The following is an 11,307-nucleotide window of genomic DNA, read 5'->3' as shown; positions in this document are numbered from 1 at the left end:
GGCCCACCCTAGGGCTGCACTGGGGAGCACAGAGGGACTGGGAGGAATGCAGTCCCGACTCTGTGATCCCTCCTGCAGCAGCCTGACGAAGGCTCTGTGAGAAAAGAGGAGGCCAAAGAGGAACAGGCCCACGGGAGGCTGGGAGCACCACGGTTCCGCTGCTGGCTCTCACCAGGGCAGGGGCGGGTGGGAATGGAGGGAACTGGCAGTGAGGATGGGGAAGGAGGGCTGGCGGTTGTACCTGGCCTGCTGGGCCACCTGGGTCTCCTGCACTTTGGTCAGTGTGTCTTTGGCGGTCTTGGTGGCATGCTGCATGTAGTCCTGCATGAAGCTGAGAAGGGAGGTATCCTCGGCCTCCGAAGCCCCTGAGGAAAGAGCAGGGCTGAGCAGGTTGGATGGGCCTCTGGTCAAGCCCTGGGGTCCTGCTTGACCACCCATTGGGACCAGGATCCCCAAGCCACCTCCACCTGCCCCCAGCCCAGTCCCACCAACTGCTTACGGGCAGAGGCCAGGAGTGCCAGGAAGGCAGCAACAAGGAGTACCCGGGGCTGCATGGCACCTCTGTTCCTGCAGGGAAGAGTCCTGTGAGGAGCACCCCAGAACCCCATGCCTCCCTGAGGAGGTGGCGTGGCCCCTAAGGTGGAACCTGAGCTGAGTCTGCAGAGGGAGAAGGTGCCTGCCCCCTGCTAATACAGGCTCTCAGAAGAGGGACTGGTGAGGGGCAGGGGACTGAGGCCCAAAGGGAGGTGGGTGGCATGGAACAGAAAACCCACCAGCCTGGATATCAAGGCATCTGCAGTCCGGACTGGTCTCTGTCCAGTCCAGCCAACATGCTGTGTGACTTCGGGTGCTTTCTGGCCCTCTCCAGGTCTCAGTTTCCCTGTTTGGGGTAGGCCTGGGCTGGCTAAGGCTTTCTCCAGCCCTAAGCCTGCAGAATGAGGGGGGCGTGCACTTGGAGCCAGTTCTAGCCCCAACCGCTACGTAGCTTTGGGCAAGTGACACCCTCCCAGGCCTCCATTTTCTTCAGGTTATGGTGAGAGGTGGGGGCACCCGTCCAGCTCCGAGGCATCCTTGGCTCTAGCAAGCGCTTCTCCAGGCTTGCTGGCTGGCTGGGCTGGGAGCTCCTCTTGCCCCTCTTCATCCTCCTCCCCTCCTCCCCCTCCCCAGAAGGCATTACCTGGAGCAGCTGCCTCTAGAGATGAACTGAGTGGACAGGCAGGAGGGTTCTGACCTGTTTTATATTGTCTCCAGGGCAGCGGCCACTGAGGACCAGCGCACCGGGCAAAGGTCACCTGCTGACCAGTCAAGACCATGGCCTGAGGCAGGGCGGCCGGATGCAACCAACTGGTGGGAGAGTTGGGAAATCCCTAGGAGACTGTGCCCATGCTGCTGTCCCGCCAGCCTTGCATCTCGGATGGGCTCAGGAACTGGGGGTGGGCCTGGGGAGTCCCCTTATTCCTTCCTAGCAGACTGGCTCCTCAGGGAGAGGCTGGTGAGAGGGGAAATGGCTTGGGGATAGCCAGGGGCCTCAGACCCATCTCAGCCCTTTACGCTGGAATTTCAGGCCCCTCCCTCTGCCAGCCTTAAACCCTGAAAACAGCCTGGAGAAGAGGATTGAGGGGCTTCTTCAGACTTGAGAACGAGTGGCGGGGTTGGGCTGGGGGATGTCTGGAGGGAAGGCATGGAAGAGAAGGCAGCAGTGGCTCCTGCAAGGCCCGGCGACAGGGCTGAGCTCTTCCAGCCCCCTGCAGCACCTCCATCTCTGGCTTTCAATCCAGGTGGGTGAGCGCTGCTCACCCAGCAGCACCCCCCCCACCCCCTCCCCTGTGTGCCCCACCCCCACCGCTGAGTTCAGGGCAGGGTTTTGGTGGAGAAGGGCCAAGGTCACTCAGAACCCAAGGCCTTTGTTCCTCCCTCCGCCAGCCAGGCTCCCTGCCTTGCCCTCTGGACCCACTGATAACATCCCCCGGGGCAGGAGCTGGTCTCATGGCTGGGGCCCTCCCCAACCGGGCCCCAGGACTGATTCTCTCGTTGGGCTTCCTGGGCTCCTCAGCGTGGTTGGGAGAAGAGCAACCCTCACTGCCCTCTGGCTGTGGGATCACCCGGGAGGAACAAGGTCTGGTGAGGACAGGGCACAGAGGAGTTCTGCGGGGCGTCAGTGGTCCGGAAGGGAACGCTGACCCGTCTTGGGCTGAGATGTCTGCTGGGCCCACAGTGGCAGCTGTGGCAGCGATGGCAGGATGAGAGGGCTTGTCTTCTGGATGCTGAGACCTTGGAGCCAGGACATCCAAGGCACTTATATGATCCAGGCCACAGAGGTAACATCTCAGAGCCTCAATTTTCTGAGAATAAAATGGGGCTAGAATACGGATTTCCCAGAGTGGTGCTGAACAGGAAATGAGGTAGAGATGCGCAAAGCAGCGGGTCCACGGAGGGGCTCACGCATCCCTCCCTTCCTCCCGACACCGCGCCCTTCCCAGACGGCGGAGTCTGCAGGCAGAAGGAGCCTCCAACATAAAATAGAGCTCTGGCAAGCCATCCTCTCAGAAGAAGTAATTAACACCACAGTGTGAAATCAGAGGCCTGAGAAGGTGGCCTGGCCCTGCCCTCAGAATGCTTTATCAGTGGCTGAGATTTGGAATTCCTGTGTTAGATATTCATTCCTAGCTGGGCACGGTGGCTCATGCCTGTAATCCCAGCACTTTGGGAGGCTGAGTCGGATCACTTGAGGCCAGGAGTTCAAGACCAGCATGGGCAACATGACAAAACCCAGTCTCTACTAAAAATACAAAAAATTAGCCGGGCGTGGTGACACGCACCTGTAGCCCCAACTACTCAGGAGGCTGAGTCATGAGAATTGCTTGAACCCGGGAGGTGGAGGTTGCAGTGAGCCGAGATCGCACCTAGCCACGACAGAGTGAGACTTGGTCTAAAGAAAGAGTGAGAGAGATTCATTCCTTTGACTTAAGACTTTGTTTTCTGGCCGGGCGCAGTGGCTCACACCTGTAATCCTGGCACTTTGGGAGGCCGAGGTGGGTGGATCACCTGAGGTCAGGATTTCAAGACCAGCTTGGCCATCATGGTGAAACCTCATCTTTAAAAAAAAAAAAAAAGATTTTGTTTTCTGTTAGAATGCAAGTAATCAGACTCCTGTGAAGTAGATATCAACTCCATTTTATAGGTTAGAAACCTTAGGCTTGAAGAGGTAGAGACCTACCCAAGTGCACAGCCCATTAGTGGTAAGGCTGGGAAGCTTAACCCAGGTCTTCACACACCCAGGAAGGTACCGGATGGCTTAGAGCTCTGACCCTATAGCAGCATCAGTCACATCCCCAGAACAAATCTATCTCAAGTCTCCTGCTAACAGCAGACTTTGGTAGTGGGGCAGAGAAGGTGATGAAGCGGTCACTGGAGGATTTGGTATTGGGGATGACCTTTTCTGCTTCAGACTGATCCTTAGCCTGGAGGCAAAGGCACAGCAGGGACAAAGATCCAGGTGGGGGCGAGTAACAAGGTCCATGGGCCCCTGGCATACTAGAATGGGCTGGCGGAGTCCCATGTTCCCGGATCCTCCAAGCCCTTCCATCTGTACAGAGGGTCCAGAGGAGCCTGGCCTCTCTCCTGTATGGCAATGGACCCAGGGAGGTCAGGAGATGTGGGCAGAGAGACCTGGCGGGCGGTGCTGAGCTAGACGCTGCACACCTCCAGGAAGCCTGGCGCCTTGTCTTCTTCCAAGGGCTTGGCACTGTAAATATCTGTGGCCCCTCGCCAGCAGTCCAGCCTGCACCCCGGCGGGGGCTCTCTTGGTGGCCAGGCTAGGTTGCTCTTCTCTCCCATCATGGCTTCCCTGGAATGAAGTCTGCTCCAGGGAGAAGCCAGTGTTAGGTGGGAGGAAGAGGGGATTCGACCTCCCAGGGCCAAAAATGGTCCTCTGGGGCTGGGCTGTTTCACCTCGTGTCCAGGCGAAGTTTAGAACACGAGCCCCCATGATCCATGCCCCTCCCACTAGGCTGGGCTGGCCAGCCCTGATTCAGACCTTTTGGCCAGAGGCCCTTATTCGTCACACGTCATCATGCTGGAAGTTCCTCCTAGTATCTTACCCAGATTGCTCCTATCGCAACAGGAGCTGTTCGTTAGTTCTTCCTGGGCTTGGGGGGAGGGCCTTGAAGTATACGTGAGGCACATGTCCATGTGACCTGCCTGTCCCTGGCTCAGTCTGTCCCTGGCTTGATCTGAGTTGTCTGCTCCTGACTCTGACCTCTGGACTGACTCCTGATTTGATCCCTGTGTGGATGGCCAGGAGGGGTGGCTGGAGCTAATGCTGAGCTGTCAGCCTCATTGCCTCACCAACCATTAAGTCTGTCTGTTGTACAAATAAGGAGAGCCTTGGAGAGGCGATGTCTCCCTCAAAATCACGCAGGCCTTTTCCACCACTCAGGTGGACGTCTCTGACTCACAGGGCCAGGCCTGGCTGGAAGGCTGTCTGCTCTTCCCATCAGCTACTTGCACCCTGCAAGACTAGGCACAGGGTGTTCTCATTCTCTCCTTGCCCCTCAATACAAATCCATCTACAGATTGATGCAAAACATACAAACTTTGGGAAGTAAATACATTCATTAACAGGTCACATCCCCGCCATGTTGAGAGGCAGCAGGCCCCCTTGGGAGTGTGGGCGCACGAACGGGCTGCGCCAGCCCCTTGGTTCTTAGTGATTTGCATACTTCTGTGAACCCCCACACACCCTGGCGGACGCTCCTGGACATGCTTAAATGTTGCAGGTGCTCCCAGTGTGGGTGCACCAGGTAGGTGGGCGAGACAGAAGCGCCTCTGGGCCTCTCCTATGCTAGTGACACCTGCTGTTCAGACTGCAAGTCCCGGAGGTCAAACTACAGCTGAGGTGTCATTCATGACTCAGTCTCTGGCCTAGGGAAGGGGCAGGAGCACTGCCCTTTGCTCCCGCTGCAAGCTGAGCTGTGCCTGATTCAGGAGCAGGGTTGGGAACAATGGCTTCCATGGGGGTGAGCCTTGCAGGGGTAAGACGTGGCTAACATTTAGTGATCACTTTTACTATGTGCCCGAAATTGCTGCAAGCACTATAAGATTATCTCAGTGAATTCTCACAGCCTAGGAGGCAGGTACAATTGTGTGTCTCACCAAGGCAACCAAGGCTCAGAGAGGTTATGAGACTTGCCCAAGGACACACAGGCAGGACGTGTTGGAGCCTGGATGCAAAGCCAGGGAGTGGACTCCAGGGTCTGACCCCAACAGTCACTAAGAGGTGGCACAGGCTGCACCAAAAAGGAGGCAGCATGGCAGAGTGGGGACCACCACAGGGTGATGGGGACCCAGTAGAAGGGGTGCCAGAGTTACAGGGTCATTTGGCTGCCTTTGATCCTATGAGACATCAAGCCCCTTCTGGAAACTGAAAAAAATGAACACAAGACAAATTAGAGTTAGCACAATTGTGGTCTACTCTGGTGACGTTCATTTTTACAAATAACTGTAACTCACTGTTGTCAGCACTGCACTTGCCGACAGGATCCAATGATGCAATATGCTAGATGTCACCTCCTAGTCACTGGGAGTGGTGTGGTCTGGCAGAGGGACCCACACTGATGTGGTGTGTCACCTTCTCAGTGGATGTCTGTGTGTGATAGGGCATGTACCCTCATTTAGAGATCCATTAGACATCTAAGTAGACCTTTTGGGCACCACCACCGTTGCCCTCCATCCCCCGATGAGAGGTCCCCTGAGAGCCTCAGGTCCCAAGACTCTGCTCAAGCCAGCTGCTCCTGCCCAGGGAGTGTGGCTGGGGGTAGAGGGCAGGAGTCAGGCCTCAGGCTGGTCCCATCCATCACCCTGCCTCTGGCCCACCTGGCGCCCCTCACAGGGCTGAGTCTCACTTTGTCACTCTCACTAGAGGAGGGAGCATTCTACGACACTCCCTGCTTTGCTCCAAATCAGGAACACAGTATGATTATTATAATAACAGCAACTATTTTTCAGAGCTTACTCTGTGCCAGGAAGTCTCTAGGCAGCCCTATGTATCTGTGGTTTCTGTGTCCATGGATTCAACTAGCCTTGAATTGAAAATATTTTTTTATAAAATTGCATCTGTGGGCTGGGCACAGTGGCTCACACCTGTAAGCTCAGCACTTTGGGAGGCCAAGATGGAAGGATCACTTGAGGCCAGGAGTTGGAGTCCAGCCTGGGCAACATAGTGAAACCCCATCTCCATTAAAAACCATTTAAAAAAAATTGCATCTGGGCCGGGCGCAGTGGCTCACACCTGTAATCCCAGCACTTTGGGAGGCCGAGGTACGCGGACCACTTGAGGTCAGGAGTTCGAGACCAACCTGGCCAACATGGTGAAACCCTGTCTCTACTAAAAATACAAAAATTATCCAAGTGCGTGTCAGGTGCCTGTAAACCCAGCTACTCAGGAGTCTAAGGCCGGATAATTGCTTGAGCCCGGGAGGTGGAGATTGCAGTGAGCTGAGATCACACCACTGCACTCCAGCCTGGGCGACAGAGTGAGACTCCATCTCAAAACAAAACAAAACAAAAAACAAAAAGAAAATTTCATCTGTACTGAACATATACAAACTTTTTTGGTGATTATTCCCTAAACAATACATTATAACAACCATCCACACAGTATTTACATTCTATTAGGTATTATAAGTAATCCAGAGATTTAAAGTGTGTGGGAGGCTGTGCTTATGTTATGTGAAAATACTGTGCCATTTTATATGAAGACTTGTGCATCCATGGATTTTGGTATGTGCAGAGGGTCCTGGAACCCATTTCCCAAAGAGACTGAGGGATGGCCATATTACCCACTTCACAAGCAATATCTTATTTAATGTACTGAAACATCCCATCGTTCAGAGGAGAAACTGAGGCTCAGGGCTTTGAATAATGAGACCAAGGTGGCACAGCTTGGCAGCGAGCCATGAAGCACACTACAATTAACCCCCTCAATACAAGGCCCCATCCCCCCAACCCATCTGCCCAAAGGCTCTCCAGAGCCCCCTCTTCCTGGGTGTACCTTGAAAAGAGACCTAGATTTTAGCTCATTATGCTATTTGCAGCCCCTGATGGTCCCAGTCCAGTGTCTGGTGCTCTGAGATGGAGTCAGTATTCATGGCAGATGTGGGGATTGCGGGGGCCTCTCTTCACTGGGGTAGACAGAGGAGATGTGGACTTTGCCCTCCACGAGCTTGGCACAAACCCAGAGCCACAAGCAGGGCCTCTTGAGGTGTCAACCTGGGCTCAGGGGCTCCCCAAGGTGTTTCTCCCACTGTTTTCCACTCCCCTCCTCCCTTCCACACTGGGGGAGGGGCGCACATGCATGGAACAGCCCCCACTCCTGACTACCACCTCATCCCCAATCTGCTGTCAGCTTCCACGTAATCTCAGGGTCACAAAAGTCCAAGAGGCCTCTTGGGAATGTGTCACCTTCCAGCGTGGAGTCACACTGGGGAAGGAGGCGGGGAGGGCGGTGGGAGGCGGGGGTGGTAGGGGCAGTTTAAATGTCTGGCCAGCTCTGAGCTTCAGTCAGTTCCCACAGCAGTGAAGGTGAGCTCTCCTGAGGACCTCTCTGTCAATTCCCCTGATTCCAGGGAGGATCCAGTGTGGCAGGAAACTCCTCCAGCCTAGCAAGGAGCCCAGGATGTTCCTGAAGGCTGTGGTCCTGACCCTGGCCCTGGTGGCTGTCACCGGTGAGTAGAAGCTGTCTTTGGATGGGGCTCTCAGGCTGCCACTATGAATGGTGCAGGAGGGAGGCTGGGCCAAAGCAAAGTGACACTTCTGAGTGCCCATCAGTCCCCAGCTGGACATAGGGTCTGCCTGGCTGCCAACTGGCTCACAGGAGAGCTGGCCCAGTCCCAGTGGTGGACCCACTGGCATTGGTGCTATACCAGTTTCACATGTTGCCCTGGCTTTCAAAAAGCTAAGCCCAGACAGGGAAAATGGCAGGATGGGCACCCCCCCATCATCCTGTCTGTGGCTCAGAGCTGGGGCAGAGGGGCTGCAAAGGAGACGAGGCCTCATGAATTGCTCTCTGTTATCGCCCAGGAGCCTGGGCTGAGGTCAGTGCTGACCAGGTGGCCACTGTGATGTGGGACTACTTCAGCCAGCTGAGCAACAATGCCAAGGATGCCGTGGAACATCTCCAGAAGTCTGAACTCACACAGCAACTCAAGTAAGAGGGAGTACAGCATGCGGTGGTGACAGGGAGTTCTTAAAGGCCACACAATGCATTGGCAAGGGCTGAGCTTAGAGACAGGAGCCCGGAACTTAGGATACCCACTGCCCTGCTACTAACTCGGGGGCCTCTGGACCTAAGATCCACATATGTAAACCGGAACGTTGGACCGAATAACCCCTGCAATGTCTTTTTGCTTTAACATTCTAGAGTTTGGCAAATGGCCACATCCTATTATTCAGGCTCACAGAAGAAAGGGAGGGAGGAAAACGTCATGAGAGCTGACTTCTGATACATTCCAGAAAGACAGGCTCCAGTGGAATCAAGGGGAGGGAGGTGGGAAGGGAGGCCCCTGGGCACCGGCAAAGAAATCAGCCCCTTGTCCCGCTAGAAGACTCCCAGCAGAGGTCAAGAAGACAACATTCTATTACACAACGTGATTCTAGGTCCCAGCGGGGGTGTGCTGGGACCTAGGAGGGGACAAGGAGGGGAGATGAGGAGGGGAAGGCAAACTGCTGGAGGTGACATGATGGGTAGATTCCGAGACAAACTCCGTGGGAGATCCCGAGATAGAAATTCAGTGTCATAACTTAGTCTGTGACACTCATCCTCACCAATCTGAACCACCACAGGGAGGGTGAACTCGGTCCCCCTGAGCACTCACACGTATGCATAAGGCAAGTGGTATACAAACAGAAGAAGCCTTGCCATGTAAACGTAAAGTGTAATGTGACCTCCTTGTGCCGTTCCCCACAGTGCCCTCTTCCAGGACAAACTTGGGGAAGTGAACACTTACAGGGAAGACCTGCAGCAGAAGCTGGTGCCCTTCGCCACCGAGCTGCATGAACGCCTGGCTAAGGACTCGGAGAAGCTCAAGGAGGAGATTCGGAAGGAGCTGGAGGAGGTGAGGGCCCGGCTGCTGCCCCATGCCAGTGAGGTGAGCCAGAAGATTGGGGACAACGTGCGAGAGCTGCAGCAGCGCCTGGGGCCCTATGCGGATGAGCTGCGCACCCAGGTCAAGGCGCAGGCTGAGCAGCTGCGGCGCCAGCTGACCCCCTACGCACAGCGCATGCAGAGAGTGCTGCGGGAGAATGCAGACAGCCTGCAGGCCTCGCTGAAGCCCCACGCCGACGAGCTCAAGGCCAAGATCGACCAGAACGTGGAGGAGCTCAAGGGGCGCCTCACTCCCTACGCCGACGAGCTCAAGGTCAAGATCGACCAGGCCGTGGAGGAGCTGCGCGGCAGCCTGGCTCCCTATGCGCAGGACGTGCAGGAGAAGCTCAACCACCAGCTCGAGGGCCTGGCCTTCCAGATGAAGAAGAACGCTGAGGAGCTCAAGGCCAGGATTTCCGCCAACGCCGAGGAGCTGCGGCAGAGGCTGGCGCCCGTGGCCGAAGACGTGCATGGCAACCTGTGGGCCAACACCGAGGGGCTGCAGAAGTCTCTGGCAGAGCTGGGCGGGCACCTGGACCAGCAGGTGGAGGAGTTCCGACGCCAGGTAGAGCCCTATGGGGAGAGCTTCAACAAAGTTCTGGTGCAGCAGATGGAACAGCTCAGGCAGAAGCTGGGTCCCCATCAGGGGGACATGGAAGGCCACTTGAGCTTCCTGGAGAAGGACCTGAGGGACAAGGTCAACTCCTTCTTCAACACCTTAAAGGAGAAAGAGAGCCAGGACGAGACCCTTGCCATCCCTCAGCAGGAGCAGCAGCAGGAGCAGCAGCACCCGCAGCAGGAGCAGGAGCAGGAGCAGGGGCAGGTCCAGCAGGAGCAGGTGCAGATGCCAGCCCCTTTGGAGGGCTGAGGTGTCCTTGGTGCACTGGCCCCACCACCATGGACACCTGCCCTGCCCTGCCACCTGTCTGTCTGTCTGTCCCAAAGCAGTTCTGGTATGAGCTTGAGGACACATGCCCAGTGGGAGGTGACACCACCTCTTGATATTCAATAAAGCTGCTGAAAATCTAGCCTCGACTGGTCACCCATGTGACTCCTCCTTGCAGCTGGGGAGGTGGGGAGGTGACCATGACTGGGCAGAGCTTAGCAGCAGCCTGGCAGGAGACACCCAGGGCTGGGGAGAGGATACTCCCCAGGAGAGGTAAGCGTAGGGTGTGCTAGAAGAGGGCATATGGGGGGTCCTCTAAGGGGAGGCAGGAAAAGATGTCACACATTATCGCAAGACAAAATATGCAACCCACTTATATTCATTTAGCCAACAAATAGGCATCGAATGCCTCCGATGTGCCAGGACAACCAGCAAACAGCTTTTGTGGAGCTGTGTGCCCAACTCTGCCTCACACTGAGGGGAGCACCTGGAGGCCAGCAGAATAGGGTCCCTGGCCCTGGGGGAGCTCACAGTACACTGGGGGAGATGAGATCTTTGGTGCCTTTAACTCATTTGTGTAGTTTCATTTAGCCCACCCCAACCCAGTTCCATTATAAATGCAATTCATGCTTATTTCAGAAATTCCTTGAATGCTAAACCCATGGTTTCCATCCAGAGTTGAGGAATGAGGCCTGGGGACCAAGATGAGTCCAGGAAGGAGAGGCGGAACAGGTGCCGGAGCCTGCAGGGCTCTGGTCTGCACTGTCCCGGGGCCTCCTGCCAGGTGGCCTGCCAGTTTGGGACTGAGTTTGCAGCCACTGGGGTTAGGGATAGAGAGTCAGCGGTCTCATCAGCACAGCCAGCTGTGGGCAGCTGCAGCCTTTGGAGTGGGCTCTCACACCACACTTAGAGACTCAAAAACCTCCCCAAGGAAAGAGCCAGTTCAAGCCTTTGTCTCAAAGGACTCAACATCTTGGCTGTTCCCTCTGGACCCCAGGCCTGCGAGTTGAGCCATCTCCCTTTCCTCTCCATAGGAGGATGCAGGCCCTTCAGGGCTTTCCTGGAAGAAGCCTGGAATATGCTAAGGAGGAGGGGGCAGGCCCCCTGGGAGGGAGTTCTGGGGCCTCTTCCTTCCCTCCCAAAGTACCCTCAGGGTGGTGGCCCCCAGCATGGTCTGGCCCAGGCCTATCCTCCTCTGGCCCCTGGTGCTGGCCTGGAGGGAGGGATGTATGCTTGGGAATCAGGCAAGCCTGGGTTTGAATTCTGGCTTTTTGGCTGA

At 55.9% G+C, this 11,307-nt stretch overlaps 2 protein-coding genes across 3 annotated transcripts in view; one reads left to right on the top strand and one right to left on the bottom strand.

The window, feature by feature from the left end:
- Positions 1 to 1,228, bottom strand: part of APOC3 (apolipoprotein C3) — a 3,003-nt gene extending 1,775 nt beyond the window's left edge. The window contains exons 1-3 of one of the 2 annotated variants that reach the window (XM_017523343.1): positions 1,178 to 1,228; positions 500 to 567; positions 242 to 365 (exon numbers count right to left, since the gene is read on the bottom strand). In XM_017523343.1, coding sequence (XP_017378832.1) covers positions 242 to 365; positions 500 to 554 — 179 coding nt within the window. In that variant the 5' untranslated portion in view covers positions 555 to 567; positions 1,178 to 1,228. Of the gene's footprint in view, positions 1 to 241; positions 366 to 499; positions 635 to 1,177 lie in introns of those variants that run through there. The other variant, XM_037736655.1, reaches the window with a different exon arrangement.
- Positions 1,229 to 7,545: 6,317 nt separating this feature from the next.
- APOA4 (apolipoprotein A4) lies at positions 7,546 to 10,175 on the top strand. The gene is made up of 3 exons (XM_017523339.2): positions 7,546 to 7,724; positions 8,080 to 8,206; positions 8,966 to 10,175. The coding sequence occupies exons 1-3, from the start codon at positions 7,676 to 7,678 to the stop codon at positions 10,008 to 10,010; spliced, it is 1,221 nt and encodes a 406-aa protein (XP_017378828.1). The 5' UTR covers positions 7,546 to 7,675; the 3' UTR covers positions 10,011 to 10,175.
- Positions 10,176 to 11,307: the final 1,132 nt, after the last annotated feature.

The sequence above is a fragment of the Cebus imitator genome, unplaced genomic scaffold (genome assembly GCF_001604975.1).
Source record: "Cebus imitator isolate Cc_AM_T3 unplaced genomic scaffold, Cebus_imitator-1.0 Scaffold28, whole genome shotgun sequence".
In the NCBI taxonomy this organism is placed as follows: Eukaryota; Metazoa; Chordata; class Mammalia; order Primates; family Cebidae; genus Cebus; species Cebus imitator.
The sequence above is the reverse complement of the archived record's forward strand: the minus strand, read 5'-3'. Positions and strand labels throughout refer to the sequence as shown.

What these genes read in the sequence shown, in the direction of transcription:
- APOA4 (XM_017523339.2), top strand. Translation starts at nt 7,676, where the DNA reads ATGTTCCTGAAGGCTGTGGTCCTGACCCTGGCCCTGGTGGCTGTCACC. An exon ending in GGCCCTGGTGGCTGTCACCG is followed by an intron (nt 7,725 to 8,079) that starts GTGAGTAGAAGC and finishes GTTATCGCCCAG; the next exon opens with GAGCCTGGGCTGAGGTCAGT. An exon ending in GAACTCACACAGCAACTCAA is followed by an intron (nt 8,207 to 8,965) that starts GTAAGAGGGAGT and finishes CGTTCCCCACAG; the next exon opens with TGCCCTCTTCCAGGACAAAC.